Here is a 23,999-nt window from a genome sequence, read left to right as displayed (position 1 = left end):
TTATTTGTTTATACAAGCACTGGGTACAGTCAGAAGCGTGGGAGGGTGAGAGAATTCACCAGAGCCAGAGCGAGGGGCAGAGCAGGCAGAAGGACCGAAGTACACTGCTGAGGGGAGCAGCGGGCGGCAGGAGAGGTCTGCGCGCCATGTGGGACCCTCCTCCGGTGGCCGGGGAGCAGCCGGGGATCGAACCGGCACTGCAGAGGCTGCGGGCAGCTTCGCAACCCAGCGCTCAACCCCTGCGCCATCGGGGAGGCCCAGGATGGTATCCTTTAAAATCAAGGCACGGCCAGTGGGCCTTGGTAGAAGAGCCCACAGTTGGCTGAGGGAGGAAGCCCTCACCAAGTTCTCTGCAGCCAGGCAGAGAAAAAGCCAACTGAGCAAGCAAAAGCCGGTACTGAGATTGAGAAGCCCTGAGCGGCTGTTGAGCACTAAGTAAGCTAAAGAAGGCCAGTGAGTCTCTTAAAATCACCTGTGGGTGATGCCCTGCTCACAGATGAGTGAGTGTGAGGAGCTGGGGAACCTGTCCATGGGGGACGGGTGGGGAACGTGGCTTGTGATGGAGCCCACAGCCCAAGAGAGGCCGCATGTGGAGCTTGCATCCACGGATCCCTGACCCGTGTGCGTGTGCAGTGGGTTGGCCTGAGTGCAGGGGTCTGTGTGTGGCATGGGTGGCTGTGAAAGCCGAGTGTTGGAGCGACCGCAGACAGAAACCCTGAGGGTTGGCGATTACCCCCAGCAGTAGAATAGAAGCGCCAGCCCGAGTGCGTGCATCCTCGGGGTGGATGCGGTGTGTGGCTTGTGGCTTACACTACAGCCGGAGAAGGCCAGGAAGCCTGACGCCTCCTGGTGTGTGACGGCAGATGCCGTGAGTGGTTCCCCCCTTGTATGAGCAGCGCCTTCGACAGCAGATTTGGTGGATCATCTGCTGATGCCAATAATCTTGTCTTTTGCCATTAGATTGGTGCCCTGCCTGGACTTATTTGTGTTCTGTTGTATTTTGTTATATTGTGATGTATTTCATTTGCTTCTGTGGGCCACGGCTGCAGTGTTCTATTGCCGAGAAATGTACATGATGTTTATAGACTGTCTGGCAGAAAACCCTGAGGGGGTGGACTGTAGGGTAAGGTAAAAGTATCAGGCTTTTCTGCCCTCCCGCCATCAGGACAGATGCTGGAACCCCGCGGTCCTGAATGCATGCCCAATGGTGGGTACCCAGAGTGGGGTACGGGCATAGGTAGATGGGATTCACCTGGGCTGGGACTGTGCTTGTAAGGGTGGCGTCAGGGGGACGCCTACAGAAGCAGAACAAATGGAAGAGCAGAGAGCCCAGAGTGAAGACTTGCTGGGGGCTGGGAGGCCTGCCAGCCTCCCGGCCCCCCAGCACCCCTGCCTGCTGTGTACCTGGTAAATTCCAGTGAAAGCCTGCAAAAACCACCGCGGGCTCCAGGACTTTCTCCTCCTTTACCCCGTCTGCTTGGGTCATAGAAAACCTGCACTGTGTCCCTTCCGTTATAGGTGGCCCCACTATAGGGCAACACTCTTCGGCCAGGCATTTACCCACGAGGGCGTGGGTGACTTTGGGAGTTTCCTTGGAAGACTATCTCCTTTCTCTTCTGCCCTCTGAGCATGGTCACCCCATTAAAGACACACATTGAGCATTGCTTTTTCTCTCTGCAGTAGGGGCAGAATTCCATTAGAGCATGCATGCTTGAGGGTTCCAGGGTCCCCTCTCAATCTGCCTGCTAACACTTTTTTCTTTTTTTTTAAAGATTTATTTATTTATACAAGCACTGGGTACAGTCAGAAGCATGGGAGGGTGAGAGAATTCACTAGAGCCAGAGAGGAGAACAGAACAGGCAGACTGACGAAATACACTGCTGAGGGGAGCAGTGGGCGGCAGGAGAGGTCTGCGCACCATGTGGGACCCTCGCCGGCGGCCGGGGATCAAACTGGTGCTGCAGAGGCTGTGGGCAACTTCGCAGCCCAGCGTTCAACTGCTGCGCCACCAGGAGAGGCCCTACCTGCTAACACTTTTTTTTTTTGAAGATTTATTTACGCATACAAGAACTGGGGTACAGGCCAGAGGTGTGGGGCATGAGAGGATTCACCAGAGTGGGAAGCAGAACAGGCAGATGGACTGAAATACACTGCTGAGGGGAGCAGCAGGTGAGTCACGAGAGGTCTGCTGCGCCATGTGGGTAGCTCCCTGGCCAGGGATCGAACTTGCACTGCAGAGGCTGTAGACAGCTTAACAGGTTGTGTCTTAACCTCTTGCACCACCAGGGAGGCCCCTGCTAACACTTTTATAATCTGAAGATGGAAACACTGGAGGGAGGAAGCAGTAACAACAGGCAGGGAGGCGAGATAAACAGTGCCTGGCTTCCCATCGCGTCCTGACCCGGGATCAGGTGTGAGTGCTTCTCTTGAACAGATTTAGCCAGCCTGGGAGGCTCACCCGCCAGAAGTGGTGGGGTTGCCATGCCTGTACGCTGTGATGGTGTCCACGTGGGGAGCACTCCTTGGGTGTGACGCCACCCAAGTCTCCGCAAGCACGCTCATCCTCACAAGACTCCATTTTGGAAGGATGCAACCTGAGCCCAAGGAAGTTGACTTCTGGGTATATTTGGCCCTCAGCCTCCTCCTCTAAAGGGTGACAGTGCATCAGATAAAGCCCCAGGCCTTCAAGCTGCTGTGTCAGCTCCAGTGGCCCTGAAGGCTCCCCCTGCCTGGGCTCTGGCTACCTCCCTTCCCTGCCTCACCCTTGGTCACCTCCCTTCTTCCACTCCAGGCTCAGCTTGCTGATGGCCTCACTCCGGCCCTTCCCCACAGCCTGCTCCGTCTTGGGACTTTCACCTTCTCCAGCCACAGTCTCGTGGCCCAGAAAACTAGTTTCTTCTTTGGCTCATATGTCACCTCCTCCAGGAATCTCTCCCCAGGCCAGGTGCCCTTTCTGTTTTCCCAGCCCTGGGCAGGCCTCTAGTCGCCAAGAGACCTTCACAGGACCATCCTCTGCTTGCTAACCTATTGCTCACACTGGAGGGTGAGCGCCGAGAGGGTTAGAGCCACATTGGGTGTAACTCATCTTTGTTTCTCAGATGCCTGCATGAAGGAGGGGCAGAGCAGATGCAGGATGACTGGATGAAGGAGACTCCCAGACACGTTGCTCTTGTCTCTGGGGAACAGGATATGGATTCTTGTGAGGAAGGAAGATAACCACATTGTCAGAGAAAGAAAAGGTAAGGACACACTGGGATCAGAATCAAATGTTTACATTTTGAAGGTGCATTTCACACACCTACACCCAAGAGCACATACACACACACAGGCACACACATGCCCCTTTGCTCAATGCTCAGGGTCTGAGAGGCCTCTAGGAGTTTGGTCTCTCCAGTTCCACACTGTCCCAGCCAGAGTTTTTCCGAAGCTCCTGGAAGAAGAGCTGTCGCTGGAGACTTCGTAGACGCGCCAGGTCCGCAGGGGAAAGGGGCTTAGCTGACTGAGCCACGTCCTGCTCTTCTTCCTCTTCCCCCATCTCTGTGAGTCCATCGGGGGGCTGAGGGGAGCTCCTAGAGATATAGCCCTGGTCAGACTGCTCTTCCTCGAAGGGGGTATGCAGGTCTTTGAGGCCCACCGCCGGCCTCTCCCACTCTGCTTGGGTTTGGCAGCTCAGACTCTGCTGGAAGAGGGAGAGCATCAAGCCTTCCAGCTGTCCCCTGCAGCCGTCCAGGAAGCCGGACGAGGCTGCCGGGGTGCTGCAGAGCGGTGGGTCCTGTGAGGCCTCCGGGAGGAAGAGGACACTGTTCCGCTGAGGGCCACTGCCCTCCAGCAGTGGACAGGCCTCACCTGGCTCCACTACGGCCAGTTGGCCGGCTGTACTGTCTCCCACTGCCCCAGGGATGGGCTTCACGGCCTGAGCTGGAGGGACTGTCTCCACGGGGAACACGGCGGTTTGGAGGGCTTGGGCTGCCGGCACCCCCTGGGGCTGAAGTTGAGGGTCCAGCTTTGATGCCCCTTTTCCTTCCTCACTGACAATCAGATCCACCACCAGACAGTCCTCGGAGGCAGGTTCCCGCACCAGTGGTTCCTGCCTGACGATGCCGCCTGCCGGGGGCAGCAGTGGCTCAAACACCTCTTCGTCCAGGGACGGGAGGTCCTGGTCATCCGCTGGGCAGAGGTTCTCACGCTCAAACCAGTCGGGGCACCGAATCTGCCACTCCCGAAATCTCTCTACGGCTGTCTTGAGCTGCCAGCCGCTGGGGCTCTGCAGGTAGTTCTCACCGGTGAGCTCCCCAACGCGGTGCATCCGGCCGGGCTCAAACATCTCCAGGTCCTGGATCCGGAAGTAGACCTCCTCAAATTTGTCCATGAGCGGGTACCGGGAAGTGATGTGGAAGAGGTCGGGGATGTCGCTCTCGCTGCTGATGTCACTGAAGTAGCAGACGATGTAGGTGCCGAAGCAGGCTGGCTTCTTGAAGTCTGGGAGGATCGTGTTCATGGCCGCCGTGAAAAGGTCGCCCGCGGGCTTCCAGCGGTCACAGCGGAGCTGCACGGCCGAGGCCTCCCAGCCGAGGATGGCCTGCCACTTGGCCCGGGTGCCTCGGGAGCACAGGATGATGATCTTGGAGTCGCTCTCTACCATCTCCTGCTTCTGGCGGCTCACCCAGGTCATGACCCCCACCTCTGAGATCACCTGCTCCTCCAGCAGGTCGAGGGCCACCTCCGTGCTGCAGACGGTGAGCAGGAACTGAGCGAACTTTAGCACCACGTCCACGTAGAGGGGGTGGTCGGCGGAGTAGACAATCCAGACCTTCCTCGGCTTCAGGGGTGACGGGGTCAGGGCATCGGCGGGCAGGACATCTGAGGGAGAACAGGGAAGCCAAGCCCACAGGCCCAGTGAGTGTCCGTGCTGACCCCACAGCACAGGCCAGGGCAGCGCCCCCAGCTGGCCGGCCCGGGAAGGGCCTGGACCACACGGAGCTCGGCTCCCTCACCTGAGTCTTAGAAGCTGCAAGTGTTGCTGCTTCACCTATTTTGGCTGCCTGAGAAAAATCAGTCTGGTGCCTTCTGGGAAAGAGACTCTCTCTCACATTCCTATCTCATCTCCAGCCTGTACTTCTGTTTATTTATTTATTTTTAAAGATTTATTTATTTACACAAGAACCGGGGTACAGGCCAGAGATGTGGGAGGGTGAGAGGATTCACCAGAGACAGAGCGGGGAGCAGAACAGGCAGACTGACCGAAATTCACTGCTGAGGGGAGCAGCGGGTGAGACAGGTCTGCCGCACCATATGGAGATCTCCTTGGCCGGCTGGGAATCGATCTGGGGCTGCAGAGGCTGCAGACAGCTTCACAGCACTGCGCTCAACCTGCTGCACCACCAGGGAGGCCCTACTTTTATTATTTTAATTGAGAAACAAAAAGGCACAGAAAGGATTGCCAACAGAGCAAAATATCTGCTGTTGGGAGACTCTCTTTCCACAAAATTTGGTGCCCTTATCTCCCTTTCCTTGGCCAAGTGATTTAAAAAACCCAATCCCAGCCTTGTCATTTGAGGTCCCGCCCACGTGGGGGTGCTATTAGGCGGGTCCTCTGAAGGTGAGGTCTCGGGAGTTAAACCACAGAAAGCGACTCACCCATGTATCGCAAGAGAACCCACCACCACACCTTTAAAACGGCCGCCCAGACCGCAGAAGACTGACCTGTGTGCTTGGTGTTGACATCATATTTCTCACGACGTGCACCTGAAAGGAAAAGAGAAATAGGGACCAGTTTATGGAGATCTGAGGGGAGCACCGCTGTGCTGTTGGCACGGACCAGGTGACAAGAAAGGGCAGCCTGGACAGTGGTCAGGGGTGTCACGGCCCCTTGGGGGACCGGCTAAGGGCCACTTGGGGGTAATCGTGGGCCCACCACTGCCGGCTGTGTGGTCTGGAAGACTCACTTTCTCTGTGAGATGTGTCTGTGGGCTGAGGGGTGGGGGGTGGGACTTCATGAGATCTGTGTGTGTGTCCCAGCCGTGTGTGTGAGGCGTCGGCACATCGTACATTTGCTCAGCTAAATCATAAGTGTTCTGTAGCCCCGACCCAGGAGGATCACCCAGAATGTGATGGGGTTTCACCCCAGTCTCTAGTGACTGAACCAATTCCCTTGCCCTCCCCACAGCATGGCCACCCCCAAGCAGACTCCCACTTGAGGGAAAGCCTCCTTTTCCCCAGCACAGTCCTTGCAGGAGGGAATTTCTTACAACACGTCTCCAGAAGCTGCCCCATGGGGTACCCACATTACCTTTTGGTATTTGTGTGGTGAGGAGAGGAAACCAACATAAGTAATTGCTCCCTTCAGAGAGGAAATGAAAGAGTGCAGCAGAGTCAGCTCCTTAGTGTCACAGTCCCATGAACGGCCATGGGCGACCAAGGAAGCCTCCAGAACATTAATTTCAATTCCCACCTATTGGGTCTTGGCCCAGACTGTCAAAAGACAATGATATAGGGAGTGAGGTTTCTTTCCTGTCCTTCCCTTTGGCTGTGGTGTGGGCCACCGCAGGGGAGGTCAGAGGGGCGACAGAGATGACGATGGTTTATACAGTGCTCGGAGACATTCCCTCATGTGACCCAGCAATCCTCTGGGGAAGGACTCTCGCAATGGACTTTTTGGGTTCTTTCCACTGCACAGCAGTAGTTAATAATGATTAATACTACTTCTGACCAGCCCTGTAGGTATGGGCTGGCCTCCCAGATCACTGAGAAAACAGCCCACTGCTGTGCAGGGGGAGGGACAAGCTGAGGTCCCAACCAGGACATGGTATTCTCTCCTACTTAGAATTTGGCCAGCAGGGGTCGGGGCTGGGGAGAGGGGCTGCAGTGGGAGAGGGAACTGATACTTATTATCATCCACAAGCAAACACCTTCCTTGGCTCATTTCATCCTCACCTCAGCCCTGAGAGGGAGGTGTTATCCTATTTTCCAGAAAGAAAATTGAATCTAGGGTTTGCTAAGCAACCTTGCCTATGCCTGCAAACCAAAGAGGCAGAGCTGGGCTCCACACCCCTGTGTACTGGGTCCACCCTGAGCCCTTTCTACCAAAGCATGTCCCTTTCACTACTCTCCCTGATCTCATCTATACAAGGTGGGCTGCAGGATGGGGTTGCTCAGGTTGGTCCACCTGCTTGGCTGATCGTTTTGGATGAAGGGACCCTCTTGAGCTCCTTCCAACCTACTGATTTTTTAAAAAATATTTATACAAGAACCAGGGTACAGGCCAGATGTGCAGGAGGGTGAGAGCATTCACCAGAGAAGAGCGGGGAACAGAACAGGCAGACTGACTGAAATACACTGCTGAGGGGAGCAGTGGGCAAGACAGGAGAGGTCTGCCACGCCATGTGGGCATCTCCCCGGCCGGCCGGGATGGAACCCGCACTGTAGAGGCTGCAGACAGCTCCACAGCACTGCACTCAACTGCCTGCACCACCAGGGAGGTCCCCGACCTATTGATTTTAATAATATTAATACCAATTAATATCAAGGCGAGGGCCTCCCCTGGTGGCGCAGGCAGTTGAGCGCAGCGCTGTGAAGCTGTCCGCAGCCTCCACAGTGCTGGTTTGATCCCGGCGGGCTGGCGAGGGTCCCACATGGCATGGCAGACCTCTCCTGCCTCGCCTGCTGCTCCCCTCAGCAGTGTATTTCGTCAGTCTGCCTGTTCTGTTTCCCGCTCTGTCTCTGGTAAATTCTCTCACCCTCCCGTGAATCTGGTCTGTACCCCAGTTCTTGTATAAATAAATAAATAAATCTTAAAAAAAAAAAAAATCAAGGCAGCTAACATATATTGAGCCAAAAGTGTGTGGTGGGTTCTATGCTGAGAATTCATACGCATTGTTTCACATAATCTGTACAGTGGCTTTTTGGTGTGGGTTCCAATATAATTTCCATTTTACATGAGGAATCTGAGCTTCAGAGAGGCGAGCAGCCTGCCCACGTAGTAAGCCGTGGTGCTGGGAGGTGGGCCCAGCTCAGCTGGACTCCAGGCTTGGAGTTCTGACAACTAAGATATGGCCGAAGAGAGGTAACATGTGTTCTTAATTTGAGGTAGAAGGGTGCCCCCTGACAGCCTTACAGAGACTGGGTGGGAAGTAGGGGGCCTTGGGGAGAAAGAAAGAGAGGAGCAAAAGGGAAAGCCCCAGGACCAGGCCCGCAGCCTCTGCTCCTTACCCGCCAGCCGCCAGGTCATGCAGAGGATCAGCAGGATGACGGAGGCCACCAACAGGACCGCGACGGCCATGATGAGCCCATACACCCACAGGGGGACATGCTCTGTGGTGAGTGGAACAGTGTGAGTGAGGGGGCAGGGAAGGCCTTGACGCAAGCCCTGGGGTTCCCCGGCTCCACTGTAGGCCTCGTGCTGGCCTTTGGCTGGTACCTTACCCACTGGGGACCTCACCCCCTACCCTCACCCCATGCTGGCCTCTTGGTTCAGCCTTGTCTGCCTAGCTCCATCCAAGGCCAAGTCAGGGCCTTCTCCTGTGGCCTCAGGGGAACATGCCCTGAGGGGTCTTACCTGAGGCTTAGGAGTCAGGGGGCTGGGCTTACCTGCTATCAAATCTGCAAGAAGAACAAAGGGAAAATGGAATAATTATTAGCAGTAGTCACATCCCCTGAGGCCCTGGATGGAGTGGTCCTCCCACCCAGGCTGGTTCCATCCCAGCCAGTGCCCTATCTGCTGCTTTCTGATTAGTATGCAGATGTAGCCACAAGTTAGGCTGCAGAGAGTTTTGAAAGAAAAGGGGGAAGGGGTAGATTCTCACAGGCTCAAGTCAGAGCCAAGTCACGGCACTTTCTGGGCCTTCTGGGCCGGTGATCTTAGATAAGGGATATGACAGCTTTGTGGTACAGTTTCCTCACCCACGACCTGGAAGGCAGTGTGCACTTCCACGTGGCCCAAATTTGTGCGAATTAAAGACAGATGGTAAGTCAAGGCACTGTGTTCAGTACATGGCATACAAGTAACTCTACGACAATGAACGGCTCTCATTCTTCCAGTCAGAGTGGAGGATCAGAAAGGTTAAGGACGCGGGCTGAGGCTACACAGCACACAAAAGGCAATCAGAAGCCCAACCAGGAGAGCATCTCTCTAAAGCCCTACCTGCAGGCCGGGATCCCTCTGCCCCACACTTAGGGCCTGGTCAGGACGCCTGACCCCAAAGTCGCCCTGCTGTGTGCTCCCTACCTGGAGAGTCTAGGCTCTTGGGACAGGGAACAGTCACGGAGTGTCTGAGGCAATCATTCAGACAGCTGCTGAAGAAGGGCTGGATCTGTGAGAGCAGAGAGGGCAGGAGAGAGAGGACATGATGAGGAGTCATGCGGACGCACAGGTGCTTTCTGGCCAGCAGAGGATATTTGGTGCACTACTCAGGACTCCATCTGGCTGCCAGGTCAGACCACCCATCACTGAGAGGTTGGAGGATCAAAGGATCCCGGGCCAGGTGAGGCTGGAGAAGGGGGCTGGAGACACAGTGCAGAGACACTCCCTCGCCAGCCAGGGAATCCCAGAGGGTAGCAGTACAAGGAGCACCCGAGCTCCTGCCCACCGCCCCCCTTATCTAAAAGAATCACCTGTGTGCTCCTGTACCTGTCTACGCTGCAATCACCCACCTGTACTTGGTGGCGGCAGCACCCACTGAAGTTCGACAGGCTGAGTGTGACGTTGGTCCGCCGGTGGAAGTCCTCTGGGGTGGGCTGGAGAGAGAAGGTGCATAGGTTACTGGATAAGAACTTGGGGTCTGGCTGTAGGAAGCTGTGGGGAACATCAGGTACCTTAGGGGGGGCCACAGGGAGGAAGACTTTTCAGGTTTCTGTCCCAGGAAAAATGACATTCCCCTATGGCAACTGTTTGCTGTTAAGTCAAGGAAACATCCTGTAACTGGGATTTCCCTCCTTGCGCTGGGGACTGCGGAACAGATCTGTGATCTCACCCAGCAGGCTGATACACTCTTTCTCCTGCACGTGGTCCTACCCCGGCTTCACCTTACTTCCTCATCTTTATTTCTCTTTTGTCTTGATTTCCACCTTTTTGTGGAAATCCTTTTTGGCCTAAGTGGAGTAAGGCGAAACAAAAAGAGAATAGAGGAAGATGGACATGGGGGAGGAAGAACAAAAAAAGGTGGGCAGGGTAGACATCAACTCTATTTCTAACAACTCTAAGATCAAAAAGGGAAGATCCACGAGAGTCCACTGCATGTCCACCGCAGATGGGGTCGGCAGTGATGGAGCACAGCGCTGAGTGCTGAGCCTCGGGCCACAGAGGGGAAGCAAAGCTGGTGCTTCCAGGCATGTTAAGGGGCTAAGAAGGTGGCAGTTACCGCAGGCACATCCAGGACTCTTGTGAAGCAGCTTTGGGTCTCCTTGTTGGGGAAGCTGCTCAGCAGGATCTGGTAACGGGTGGATTCCTCCCAAAAGGTGAAGCTCACCCGCAGTTGCCGGGCCTCGATGGTCTCTGTGGTGATGTTGGGATCCCACAGGCTGCCTGCCCAGGGCACAGACAAGGGCCGGGTGTGAGGAAAGGGTGTGCGTGCACATAAGCATGTGTGCGTGAGCCCACCGGCACTGAATGAAGGCCCCTGGCCAGGCCGCCAGCGCAGTTACCTGAGTTCACACACGGTGTGGTTACCTTCATCTGGGGGTGCCTGCAGCCTGTCAACCGAGAATAAAGTGAAACTTTTAAGTCTTTGCCTTTGAAAGCTTGCTCTTCCTGATTCCTCACAGCAGGGATAATAACCTTTTCCTTTGTGGGAGACTGTTCAAACACGCCTCCTTCAAAGCCAGCCCAGGACTAGACTGTGGCCATTGGCCAGAGGTTCCAGAGAATTATGGGCTGACCTGGAGGGCCTCATCCCTCTCAACCTTCCAGATTCAAGGTTGCTTTGGGTAGCCAAGGAGTCTTAGTCCACTCAGTCCCTGCTCTCCTGCCTGCAACTTCCTCTCCAGGTGGCCTCTGCCTGTATACAAAGGGAGAAGCACTTTGTTTCTTGAACTTCTGCGTCTCAGTCATTTCATTCTGGAGCCAGTAAGTCGGGGGTGGGTTCTGAAAACTTGCATTTCTAACACTATCCAAGGGTATTTGACCCGGGGCCCCAGACCCTTGAGAACCACTGCCTCTACACGTAACTTCTCGAGCCCCTCCCCAACTCTCCTTCACTGTACTGTTTGGACTTTGGTCTAAGGAGACACATGACGGGCATGAAATGCCTTGGGACTGAGTCAGTGTCCTACCCCCACTCACCCCAGGACTGCAGACACCCTTGCTGCAGCAATAAAAGAATCTGTGCAGATGACACGGACTCCAACACCCATTCTAGTCACCCTGGCAGAGGAAGGTGGGGTCCTTTGTGCCTGAGTAGCTCTAGGCACCAGGTCCTCACCCTTCACACTTATTCAATTAATATTTCCTGAGCACTCAATATGGTCCAGGCCCTGTGCTAAGCACTGGAGATACAGTAGGGAACAGACAAAATCTCCACCCTTCCGAGAGTACATTCCAACAGAAGAGACCAGTAAAACAAAAGCCAGCATAATATAATCTCATAATTATAATATGACAATGTAATATCAAGGAGTAACATTATATTAAGCAGGGTGGCAGGTAGTGTGTGTGTGCGTGTGTGTGCATGTAGGTGGGGGGGGGCTCCAGGGATGATGAAGGCCATCACCATCCTTAACAAACATTTCTGGACCACCCATTACATGCAGGGCAGTCAGTGAGGGTCTGACGATTGAATGAACGGGTGCAAAACTCAGACCCCCCCCCAAGGGGGATTTGGGGTTTCAGATGAGCTGGCTTGGAACACTGGGTAATGAAGGTTATGCCTGACATTGTGGGGGAAGGAGCACACACATCAGATGATGCCTTAGAAGAGAATCTGGCGGTCCTCGAAGGTGGGACAGGTGAGTGGTGGGAGGAGGGGTGGTGTTGCCTGTGGGGTGGTGCAGGGAAGGTGTGGGGCACAGAGGGAAGAACAGGTGGTGAGAGCTGAGACTAGGCTGGAGGCAGCTGTCCCAGCTCTCCCGAGTGGCTTGTCTTCCTGAGACTTCCAGGGCCGGTGTGCGCTTCTCCAGAGGGAAGGAATTTGGTTCCCATAAAACCCTGGGGCCTTGGGCCAACAGCCACTGTGTGCACAGGGAACGGGCCTTGCCTTCAGGGGCGGAGGCTGCAACCATCCGCCAAATAGCCCTTGGCCCCTGGTAGTTGTTTGTTCTTTGGGAACTACATGTGACAATGGCAGCAAGTGTCCAGCTGGGTAGGGAGGCCCTGAGCTGCCTGCAGGTGGTCGTCCCAGACAGCCTAGGGGTGAGGCAATGGTGTGGGAGGGCAATCTTACCAGGCACGGATAAGTTCTGAGACTCGTGATTTGGGTCCCCACCAGGGGCAGGCTGGGGCAGGTGGTGGACAGTCACCTCATACTGCTGGCCAGGTTCGACCACAAAGTGGCTGAAGTTAAAATGCCACTAAAGAGAAGGGACAAAGGGGGTTAATAGGTCACACACACAGATCTCTGACCATCGTTGTCCAAAGAGCCCTCCCCTGCCTGCTCCCAAAAAATCCGTCAAAAATAAGAAAGCAGAGGCCTCCCTGGTGGTACAAGGGATTAAGTCTCAGCACTATGAAGCTATCCACAGCCACTATAGCACGAGTTCAATCCCCGGCCAGGGAGCTACCCACATGGAGCAGCAGACCTCTCCTATCCTGCCTGCTGCTCCCCTCAGCAGTGTATTTCAGTAGATCTGTCTGTTCTGTTCCCCACTCTGTCTCTGATGAATCTTCTCACCTCCCTCCACGCACCTCTGGCCTACACCCCAGTTCTTGTATGCATAAATGAATAAATCTTTTTTTTTTTTTTAAATATGAAAGCAAAAATCAGAACAAAACCCAAGATGGGAGGCACTGGTATCTTTGTTTCTTGTTTCCTATCTTTTCTGCCTATTTTACAAAACCTAGATCTGGCCTTGTGAGTAGAGCAGTGTCACTGGGGAAGCCAGAATAGTCCTCCATCTGCCCAGCGCTCAGAGCAATATTGGGTCAGTACCGGTGGGGCTGTTAGGAGAGCTGGCATACAGAGGCAGTTAAAAACTATTGTTAACTTTGACTCTTCCTCCTTAAATGTGAACTCCATGATCTCTTAAGAATTCTGGAGCACACGAGTGCAGAGGGTGGGCTAAGGAGACCCCCACTCACCCAGGCCTGCAGACATCCTTGCTGCCACAATAACAGAATCTGTGCAGATGACACAGACTCCAACACCCATTCTAGTCACCCTGGCAGAGGAAGGTGGGGTCCTTTGTGCCTGAGTAGCTCTAGGCACCGGGTCCTCACCCTTCACAGAGCAGCCAGTCTGAGAGGCCTGGTTAAACAAGGGAGAGGGGATTTATCTTTGTATTTAAACAAGGGAGAGGGGTATCTTCAAATGGCCACTTTTTGCAGATTTAAACAAGCGGTTTTCAAAGTGGAGCCTGCATCAGAAGCACGGGGTAGGCCTGTTAAGCACCAGCCATGCACAGAGTTTCAGATTTAGGAGGGCTGGCGTGGGGTGCTCCTGGGACACGCCAGTGCTGCTGGTCCCAGGGCCATGCCTTGAGAACCATGGGCTGTCACAGTCATCTTCCCATGCTTCCTACTTTAGAATGAACAGCTCAATAGGGTTGGAAGAAAAAGCAGGGGTGGGCATGTCAGGGACGTTTGCAAAAATGGGTTCTGCCCCCCATTATCATCAGAGGAACACAGCTCATCTGGAGCTGATTCTTACCCGCTGACCAAACCGATGCTCCAGCTGGGACAGAAACTTGAACTTGACACATAAAAGCTCGTTGGTATTCAGGTGCAGGACAGACACCTCTGCACCCCTCAGGAACAGGATGCTGGCTGGAGGGTGGAGGGAGGAAAGGATACAGATGCAGATCAAGACAAGCTGCTGGCGTGTCCCTTCCGTGGCTCACACTTGCTTAGTCTTAGATGAAGATCTGACCCAGCCCTCCCCTTCCTGTGCTTCCAGCTCGCGCTTGCGCCTGACTTGGCCTGCTGCCTTGCAGACACATCCCAGCTGCAGGGGCCACTTGACATTGGCCTAGCGGCAAAGGCTTTACAAATTTGTGGCACAGGTGCTGGCAAGGTGGTGTGGGTCACAGGCAGCCATGCCCCCCATCCTTGAAGAGGCTGCAGCAGTCAGGGGGAGTTGGGACCCTCAAAAAGAACATTCCCCCAGTCTCCTGTTCACAAATGTGGGGGCGGCTCTTGTTCATAACCACCTTCCCTACACTGTGATACAACTCTACCTCTGAAGAGGTTTGGGGGATGTTGATTTAAGTGCCAGCTCTTATCAGGCTGGCAAGTGCGTTATCATTTTTCTGGAGTATGGGGTACAAATATTTGGGGTACAGTAGTCAGAGAAGTAACCATCTGATATTCCCACCTCCCACCTCTCTACCTGCAGGGAGAGAAAAGATTTTAGACTAAAGGAAGGTCTTTTGTGAAGGAGGTGGGATGAGAAGATCATTGTGGGCTAATATAAAACACCGAGGAGGTCCCCACTTGACAAGATGGGCCCTTTCATGGGCCTTCCTGTCTGAGCACAGTACTGGGAGCTCAGTTCTGAGGCTGGTGGGAGAGCTGGATGGCCCAGTCTGAGGGTCTCCTGGAGTGGGGGCCCAGCTGATGTTCCCCCTCACCATCTGTCTTCAGGGTCCAGGTGATGTGAACCACAGGGAGTAGGTCTCCATCCTGGGTATGAATAAAATGCAGCCGGGCCTGGACGTCTTTGGGGGACGAAGGGGTCAGGTTTTGCGGGCGGATCCAGCTGTCATCCAGGCAGGTACCTGGTAGCCAGGAAAAGCAGCAATCAGAAACTCCCATGCGCTGCAAGACACTGAAGAAACTGCCCGAAACTGCAGCCTAGCCCAGCAGTAGGGCGAGGTTGCTAGATCTTAAACAGCCAGGGGCCTGTGACCTCGCTGGACTCTCAGCTTCCCTGCCCTGCTCCCTCTTTTCCAGTGCATGCCTAGGGTCACTGCAAAGCTCTGAAGTCTAAAGAGCATTTTAGGTGAGAAGACAAAACACACACTGGTGTTGAGATGAAGCCAAGCCTGGAAAAGGGGGTACAGGTGCCAGGGGGTAGTAATAACAGTCACTTTACTTTTTATATGCCAGGGGTCCCAATTAGCACAGACACTTGAAATATGTGTCTCCTTCTTGAATTAAAATACAAAGCAAAATCAGCATCACAGCTGTCTCTCACTTTACAGCGACAAGCTCTGGCAAATCAAATCACATTACAAACTAGGCAGCACCCCAGAGAAGACTTTCAAGATCCAAATGGCAATTCTAGTTCTCGCTTCCTGAGTTGGGCATAAGGAATCGTCGTGATAGGAAGCACAGGTGCACACACCCATGATGCTCAGCGCCCCCCTGTGCTGCATGTGACCCGAATCCTAAACAGAAGCAAACTGGCAGCACTTCTATCAGAGATCAGCACGAGGTTAGCACTTTATTAGCAAAGCAACAACAAGAACAGAAAAAGATGACTTACTCTTCTCGATGGTGCAGTTCAGGCCCTGAGGAAGGAAAGAGGAGATAATTACAGCTGTGAAAGGACTTGAATTCACCAGTCAGGCTCTGGGCACCTTCTCCTGGCTCATTCTCAAGAATGAAATAAACACAGGCTTCCTTTCTCACTTTGAGGACTATTCTTGGGATGGGGGGACATCTTATCCGCACCTGTCTCATCTTGCCTAACTGAGGTCAGCCTGGATGAGAAGTGATAGAGCAGAGGGCATAATGAGACTGGCAGTGTCTGAGTAACTGTTATGAGCTAGAACTTGCCAACTTTCAAAGACATTGAGAGGTTCCCTTGGGGCGCGCTTGGTGAAAAGGCCTCTAAATCTCTCGAGACTTCACCCCTTTGGTCTGGATAACGAGGTAGCACAGGGCTGCGAGGGGGTGAAAACTATAGTCCCTAAAACTCACTGGGTTGCGAAGCTGCCCGCAGCCTCTGCAGCGCTGGTTCAATCCCCGGCTGCTCCCCGGCCACCGGAGGAGGGTCCTGCATGGCGCGCAGACCTCTCCTGCCGCCCGCTGCTCCCCTCAGCAGTGTACTTCGGTCCTTCTGCCTGCTCTGCTCCCCGCTCTGGCTCTGGTGAATTCTCTCACCCTCCCGCGCTTCTGACTGTACCCAGTGCTTGTATAAATAAATAAATAAATCTTAAAAAAAAAAAACAAAAAAACACCTCACTAAGGCCGTACAAACTCCCTGGGTGATTTATATATAGGGTCTCTCATCCTCATAACACACTTATGTGTAATCTCCTTACTCCCATTTTACAGCTGAGGAACTGGAAGCACAAATATAACATTGTTGTTGAGAATTCAATGATACAAAACTATAAAAAAATCTTGGGGAAGAGAGAGGGCTGATGTGAGTGGAGGGAGCCTTTCACTTTTAACATATCCAGATTATACACGAAACTTTAAACAATGAGAATGGATTCATGTATCAGTCATGCAACTACATGAAGTAACACAAGGCTCGGGCACTGTTAAATGTCTCTCTGGGAGCCCGAGAGCATCAATGTGAGGAATTTTGTTGGCTGGAGAGCCTGCTAATACGTGTGCAGTTTCGGGCATGTGATGGCTGTTCTTTAATAACTGGTGCCACTTCCTGGAGGTTGGCACGGATAGGTGCTGGATGAATGGAAGCCAATATTACATTATTACATACTCGGATTTGACAGAGGGGAAAAGGAGGGCCAGGTAGAACTCAGACTCGGGGCCTCCCTGGTGGCGCAAGGGGTTAAGCACTGCACTGTGAAGCTGTCCACAGCCTCTGCAGCATGAGTCAATCCCTGGCCAGGGAGCTACCCACACGGTGCAGCAGACCTCTCCTGTCTCGCCTGCTGCTCCCCTCAGCAGTGTGTTTCAGTCAGTCTCCCTGTTCTGCTCCCCACTCTGTCTCTGGTGAATCCTCTCACCACCCCACCGCTCACTGCATCTCTGGCCTGTACCCCAGTTCTTGTATGCATAAATAAATACATCTTAAAAAAAAAAAAAGAACTCAGACTTAATGTCTCCAGCAGGGAGGGAGAGCGGGGCTGAAAGTCAGAGGTTGAAGCTGGCCAGAAATACAATTTTAAGGATGGCAGAGCGGTTTGGTGTCTGTGTGTGATAAGACAACAGGGTCGGCACCTGCATAGTCTGCAGGCAGAGCAGAGGCAGGCTAAGGAACAGGAGGGAGTGGACGCTGTGCCCCCGGGGTTCACTCACAAAGTGGGTGAGGGGATAATATCCTTAAGCATGCCCCAGGATCAATTCTCAGGGTGCTGTTCATCTACAGCCTACCTTTCTAGGACACTAATGCTTAAGTTCCTGGGGTCTAGACTTTTCGTGTCTCATTTAGCTCCTGGTGATTGGGGTCATCACAGCTCTGCCATCAAGTGTTCAACAACAAAACTCATCTAGCTGCCTCTGCTCACCCGAAGGAGCATCACTTCAGATCCTGAAAGGGCAAGAGCTTCATTCCCATGAACCTGCTCATTCTTCTCCTACTTAAAACTTCCAGGACTGGGTCATGGTGTCCTTGAGGTGGGGACTCTTCCAGAAAAGGCAAACAGATACCTGTTTTGGGTGACTCCCTATTGGCCACTGGTAGGTACTCAAAAGCCATTGCAAGATGATGCAAGAAGACACCTGTCTTCATGCAGACCAAGAGAAAGATGCAAGGGTTTGAAAATGCAATCAGGTGATTAACATGACGCTGGCGGGTAGTTCCTCTAATTCCTGTGGTTGATGGAAATAGCTTGGTGGTTTAACTAGGCTGCTGGCCTACGTTTTTGATTGTCATCGTACATAAGAATTTTCTTTCTAGGGCCATCCTGGTGGCCTAGGGGTTAAGTCTCAGAGCTATCACCATTAAGGCCTGAGTTCGATCCCGGACCAGGGAGCTACCCATATGGCGCAGCAGACCTCTCCTGCCGCGCCTGCTGCTCCCCACAGCAGTGTATTTCAGTAGACCTGCCTGTTCTGTTCCCCACTCTGTCTCCTGGTGAATCCTCTCATCCCACCCACTCCACCCCCCCCCACCTCTGGCCTATACCCTAGCTCTTCTAAGCAAAAATAAATAAAATCGTTAAATTTTTTTCTTTTTAGTACTACCTCTCCAGCATTTATTAACATAACTTTTTAGATTTTCTCCTTTATTGGTGTAATAAATTATGTTGATGATTTGCTGATGACGGACCAATGGTATATTATTTTTTCCTACTATTCTATATCAATTTGTTTGAATCATAAGTGAGATTGGTTCATATACAGAGTATATGTGATTTATCAAATTTTAGAATTAAGCTTATTTCCTTTAGAACATGGGTAACATTTCCTCTTTTTCTGTGGTACTGAATGCCCATTAATAGGGAATGGCTAAGTAAATTGAGATCCAGTTTAAATCTCAATGTCCATCAAAACAGAAAAGGTTGAAGAGAACGCTACTTACTATGGAACATTAGGCAGGCATTAATTAGGGAATTGGTTGCATAAAAATCTATTGACCAGGAGTAATGGTCAAGATAGGGGCTGAAAATGGGAGGGGTTTCGTGCCTACAGGTGGACAGCTGAGCCCTCGGCTGAGGGAGAAGCCGGGGCTCCTGTTTGGTGGATGCTGTTTGATGTTAAGGAAGCCTTGCTTGCCAAAAGCAGTGGGCGAGGCCGTGAGGCATCAGGTTTGTGGCCAAGGAATTCATTATTAACTTTGCAGCTCTGTGATGCACAGTGACCCCACCCTGCCTGCCCAAATGCCTGTGCCAGGCAAGGATATTGTGCAACCCCAAAAATGGCATGGCTGAAAACAGCCTCTAGCAACTAGAAGATATGGGTTAAACCAAACAGGTTGCCGACCACAAGTCAAAACCACAAGTGCACAAGAGGAGAAAGAATGGGTAACGTGAGGCACATCCTGGCTAGAAAATTGTGTGTTAACACTAACGCTGGTTAACTCTTAGCCGGTGCCTTTGCTGACATGCTTTCTGGTGCGCTGGCCGTTGCGGCAAAGCAGTGCGCAGCCCTGGCCAGGGAAGGGCCAGGCGGAAGACTGCCCAGGGCCCTGCAATTATGTACAGATTCTCCACTATCAATTTCTATAGGCAACTGGGTCATCCGGGTTTTGAGGCGCTAAATCCAAGCACCTCAGAGTCTCAGTGCTATGTCTGGTGTCAGTTTATCATTGCTCAGATATTTCCAAGCAATTGCTTTCCACTCCTTCAAACACTCACTCACTCCTTAAATCTTCGCTCCACAAACCTTTGTCGAGCCCCCACATCCTGAGCTTGCAGCCCTGGGCCAGCAGCAGGTCAGGTCTGCAGGCGGAAGGCTCTTCTCTGTCTTAGAATCAGTGGGAGTGACTCTGGTGGGACTTTGGATAGACATTTAGATTCTGGAAAGTGCTACAGGTCCACCTTGGAGGGCTCCCCCCAGCCCTTTCACTTGGGAATGCGGACACCTAGTCACAGGCAGCCTGCACCTCACAGGCAGCCTGCACCGCACAGGCGGCAGATTGTGAATGGTGGAGTCTGGACACAAATCGGGGCCTGTAGGCCAAGTGCAAGTCCTCTCCCTCAGTGTTGCACTTGCTAAAATATCAGTGGAGGGAGGGAAATTTGAGGGTGTGGCTTCCTGTTAAAGGGACAAGTCAATGAAGCAGGGAAGCTGTTGGTCCATGGGGCTAAGCTGTCTGGGACCAGTTGTACATAGATAAGGGGGAGGAAGGAAACTTGTGGGAGAGCAGGGAAAGCAGGGGAGGGCAGACAACCATGGCCAGCCAGCTCCCTCTCCATCCTCTCCAGAGCCACACCACAGCCCTGCCCTGACTTCTCCATAGTTTCCCACCAAGCAACTGAAGTCAAAAACTTTCAGGCCAGCCTCCCCGGTGGCGCAGCGGTTGAGCGCTGGGTTGCGAAGCTGCCCGTGGCCTCTGCAGCGCCGGTTCGATCCCCGGCTGCTCCCCGGCCACCGGAGGAGGGTCCCACATGGCGCGCAGACCTCTCCTGACGCCCGCTGCTCCCCTCAGCAGTGTACTTCGCTCCTTCTGCCTGCTCTGCTCCCCGCTCTGGCTCTGGTGAATTCTCTCACCCTCCCGTGCTGTACCCAGTGCATGTATAAACAAAACAAACAAATAAACAAACAAACAAATAAATAAACATGCCTCCATAAAAAAAAAAAAAAAAAAACTTTCAGGCCAGCTTTCATGCCTTGGTGGCCTCTTGTCTCCCTTTTAGCTTCTTTTTTCACTTTCCTGGCAGGCAGACCTTCCACTCTAGACACACTCTTACCCTCCCTGCAAGGCCTCAGCCCTCACCACCACCTGGAATGCTCTGCCAGCCTCTGCCTTCAAGGTTCTCACAAACTTTCTGGGCAGCCCAAATGTCTTCTTCCCCTTCCCCCCTCCTAGATGATTCAAGCCCCTGGACACCAGGTCTCAGGAGTTAAATCTTTCGAGTTTCAGCTCTGAGCAACAGTACCCCGGATTTTGCAGGCAGCTGGCATATCGCTGTCAGAAAAATGAGCAGTGACTCCCAAGGGAAGAAAACTTCCAGGCCGAGTCTGCAGGAAGGCGCTGCAGAGCACGCGGGCCCTAGCGGGAATCACAGGGCATTTCCCAACACCACTCACTCACTTGAAGAAAACAACCCTGCTGCTACTCACTCACTCTCCACCCTCTTTTGGTAAATCTGTCACAAAATGAGCTGAAGAGCTCTCTTCTTAGGCTGTTTCATATCCTCTGACTCAGATGCTCAGCGCTATCCTTCAGGCTCTCGGGTGGTGTGAGGAGGGCCGAGAATCTGGGAGCTCGAAGGGAGGGCAGGGGAGGCCAGAAGCCCTTTGCTGTTCCTTCGGTCTCCCCTCCAGAGAGTCCTCCCCAGGCCTCTAGGGGACGGTGGGTGTGCGCGTCCTGTGGGCGCAGCTGGGGGTGTGACCCCACAGATTAAAAAACCTGCGATTATCCCAGCCCCACAGTGCTGGGGGAGTTGGAGGGGCCCCGTTTTCATCTTAGGCTTTGCCCCCCCACCCCGGGGAGGTGTCTCCGAGCTGCTGGACACCACCCAACTGAATCTGGGGGATCACAGGGCGTGTTTCCCGCTGCAGCCCCTCGGCCCCGCAGGCCACCCCACTCAGGAGCACAGCCCCACAGCCGCGGGGGCCCGGGGGCAGGTGGGGGGCGGGAGAGGGGGCTGATACCCGTCCCGGCCCCCACCTTTCTCACAGCGGCCCTCCAGCCCGGCTGCGGCGGATTTGGGGGACTCCTTCGAGGGGAAGCTTCTGGGGTCTGGACCAGCCTCCGCAGCGCCTGCCTGGCCGGGCTGGACACAGCAGGGGGGTTGCGGGGCGCACCGGGTAGAGGCTGGTCGGGTCTGGTGGCGACTCTGCCGAAGTCTCCCCCCCACCCCGCCCCCCATTTCTAAGCAGCCTCACCCCGCCCCCGCCGGCCGCGCGCGGCGTCCTCCCCCCGTGGGGCGCGCCGAGGTGTCACCCCGGCCTCGCGCCCGCCCAGGACGCCAGCTCAGGTTGTGCAAGGCGCGCCCCGCGATCCTTTCCTCAGACGCCCTCTCCTCCCCGGCCCCCGCCGCGCTCCCGGCGCCCCGGGGTCTCCAGCCTCCTGCGCCGCCTGCCCCAGTCGCGGAGCCCCCCTGAGCCCCCCAACTTGCCCAGCGCGGGGCATCTACTCTCCCGGCGCCCGCGCCCGCCCCCGCCCCCGGCCGGCCCCGGCCCGGCCCCGCAGCATCCTCGGGGCCCGTCGGGTCTCACCGGCTGGGCGCAGACGGGCGCCGGGTGGTCCAGGAGCCGCAGGGAGCCGCGGGCCAGGGTCGGCTCCCTCAGGAGCAGCAGCAGCAGCAGCAGCAGCCGCGCCCCGGGGGCAGCCGGAGGCCCGCGGCACGGGGCCCCCATGGTCGCGGCACCGTCGCCGACGGCTCCGGCCGGGGCTGGGGGCGCAGCGAGGGACGCCCGGGGCCTCCCCTCCGCGCGCGGGCCCAGGTCGCTCCCGCGCCGGCTTCCGGCTTCCAGCCCGGCGGGAGGCGGGTCCGGGGCGGGCTCGGCGGGGCGCGGCCTTCCCCGGCCCGCCCCGCCCCCGCCCCCGCCCGCGCGCCCAGGTGCGGCCGCCCCCCGCTCCCCGGCGCCCCGCGCCCCCCGGCGCCCCGCGCGCCCCGCGCCTCCCGGGGCCTCCAGCCCGGCCCGCCCGAGCCGCGGGGCGCGCTGCCCGCCGCCTCTCCAGCCCCGCGGGGGCAGAGGCCTCTCCCCGCGGACGGTCACACCGCGCAGCTGGAGTTTATTCCTTCCCTGTTCGCGCTGAGACGCCCCTGTTCCCACTTTTCTTTTTCTTGTCGCTCAGTGGAGTTCAGATCTCAACCCGAGCCTGAGGAGCGCCTCCTAGGCGCGGGCCCCTTTGAGCCGCTTCCCCCTTTTCACTCCGGGTCGTGCTCTGCTCCCGCCGCCCCCCTCCCCTCTCCCGTAGCACCCACCTCCCCCGCGGCACCCACCTTCCCGCGGCACCCCCTCCCCCTCTGCACCCCCTCTCCCTTTGCACCCCCTCTCCCGCTGCACCCCTTCCCCGCTGCACCCCCTCCCCTCTGCACCCCTCCCCCTCTGCTCCCCTTCCCCTTTGTACCCCCTCTGCACCCCCTCCCCCTTCCCCCTCTGCACCCCCTCCCCCGCTGCACCCCAGTTCCCCCCCCCCCCCGTTTGCTATTCCCTGTTTTTCTTTCTTTCTTGAGACTGGGACATTCGGGGCTCTCAGCATTTCTTTGTGGGGTTCGGGGTGGGGGGAGGAAGTGGGAGCAGCCATTTCCCACATATCTGGAGGAGACTGAATTCCGGGGGGGGGGCAGACACGTGATCTTGTACCATTCGGTTCCCCGCAGCGTCCAAGGCTGCCGTTTTTCCCGAGAGACTTGGGAAAGTCCGCGCCTGCCGTCTTGAGGGAATTACAGCGAACTAGTCTCCCGTGCTGGCCGCTCAGCCTCGGGAACGCGCTGTCCGCGTCCTCTCCTCTGGCGACGTTCCCGGCTGGCCGCGCCCTCCTGGCCTGGGTCCTGGTTCCGACCCTCCGCCCTCCCCTGCATCACCCTGCATGCTCCCGACACAGGCCTTTCTCCATCCTCTTCATCCTAAACCCAACATCGTCTGCATTTCCTGGGTCCCCATCGAGTCTAAATGCCTCTGCTTGACCTTTGGCTCCATGGAAATCTCGACAACCTTCACTTTTGCAGCCGTTTTCTGTCCACCTCCCTCAGAGCTCCCAATTTGGGCTGTGGGTCTCCTCATGGTCCCAGGCACCTGCAGCCCTTTTCTCGCTGCTGCCAGATCTCTGGCCACCATCTCCGTGAACCCCTGCTGTCTTTTTTGAAAATAAAGATGTATTTATTTATGCATACAAGAGCTGGGGTACAGGCCAGAGGTGTGGGGAAGTGAGAGGATTCACCCGAGACAGAGTGGGGAGCAGAACAGGCAGACTGACTGAAGTACACTGCTGAGGGGAGCAGCGGGCGAGACAGGAGAGGTCTGCTGTGCCATGTGGTTTCTCCCTGGCGGGGGATAGAACTCGTGCTGCAGAGGCTGTGGATTGCTCCATAGTGTGGTGCTTAACCCCTTGCACCACCAGGGAGGACCCCCCCCACCTTTAGACCCAGCTAAATTGAAAGCCTCGTAGTGGCCTTCAAACATTTTTGCTTGTTTCTGAAAGATTTTGGAAAACTCTCATGCATTTTTAAGATGCCATCTGAAATTTGTCATTTCAAATTTAAGCAGATGTAGGAGGATATAAGCGTTACTAAAATTTGACACTAGTCACAAGTATCGTCTAAGAGGGCACCCCAAGATGGCACCCCACCAGCACACCTCCTGATCGTCACTTCCTTTTGTACGAGAAGGGATTCAAGGAACTGAGTAACATGGTTGTACTAAAACTAGTGTCCGCCTC

At 55.0% G+C, this 23,999-nt stretch overlaps 1 protein-coding gene across 1 annotated transcript; it reads right to left on the bottom strand.

Moving 5' to 3' along the window:
- Positions 1-1,793: 1,793 nt before the first annotated feature.
- IL17RA (interleukin 17 receptor A) lies at positions 1,794-21,970 on the bottom strand. Its single transcript, XM_037514612.2, has 13 exons — positions 21,830-21,970; positions 15,570-15,594; positions 14,713-14,859; positions 13,794-13,909; positions 12,372-12,498; positions 10,639-10,686; positions 10,356-10,519; positions 9,649-9,732; positions 9,224-9,308; positions 8,587-8,598; positions 8,209-8,310; positions 5,704-5,745; positions 1,794-4,860 (listed from the first exon to the last, which is right to left on the bottom strand). The coding sequence occupies exons 1-13, from the start codon at positions 21,968-21,970 to the stop codon at positions 3,374-3,376; spliced, it is 2,580 nt and encodes an 859-aa protein (XP_037370509.1). The 3' UTR covers positions 1,794-3,373.
- Between the last annotated feature and the right edge of the window lie 2,029 nt (positions 21,971-23,999).

This window comes from Talpa occidentalis, unplaced genomic scaffold (genome assembly GCF_014898055.3).
Source record: "Talpa occidentalis isolate TD23 unplaced genomic scaffold, MPIMG_talOcc4v2.1 talOcc4.16, whole genome shotgun sequence".
In the NCBI taxonomy this organism is placed as follows: Eukaryota; Metazoa; Chordata; class Mammalia; order Eulipotyphla; family Talpidae; genus Talpa; species Talpa occidentalis.
This window is presented reverse-complemented; position numbering and strand designations above follow the sequence as displayed.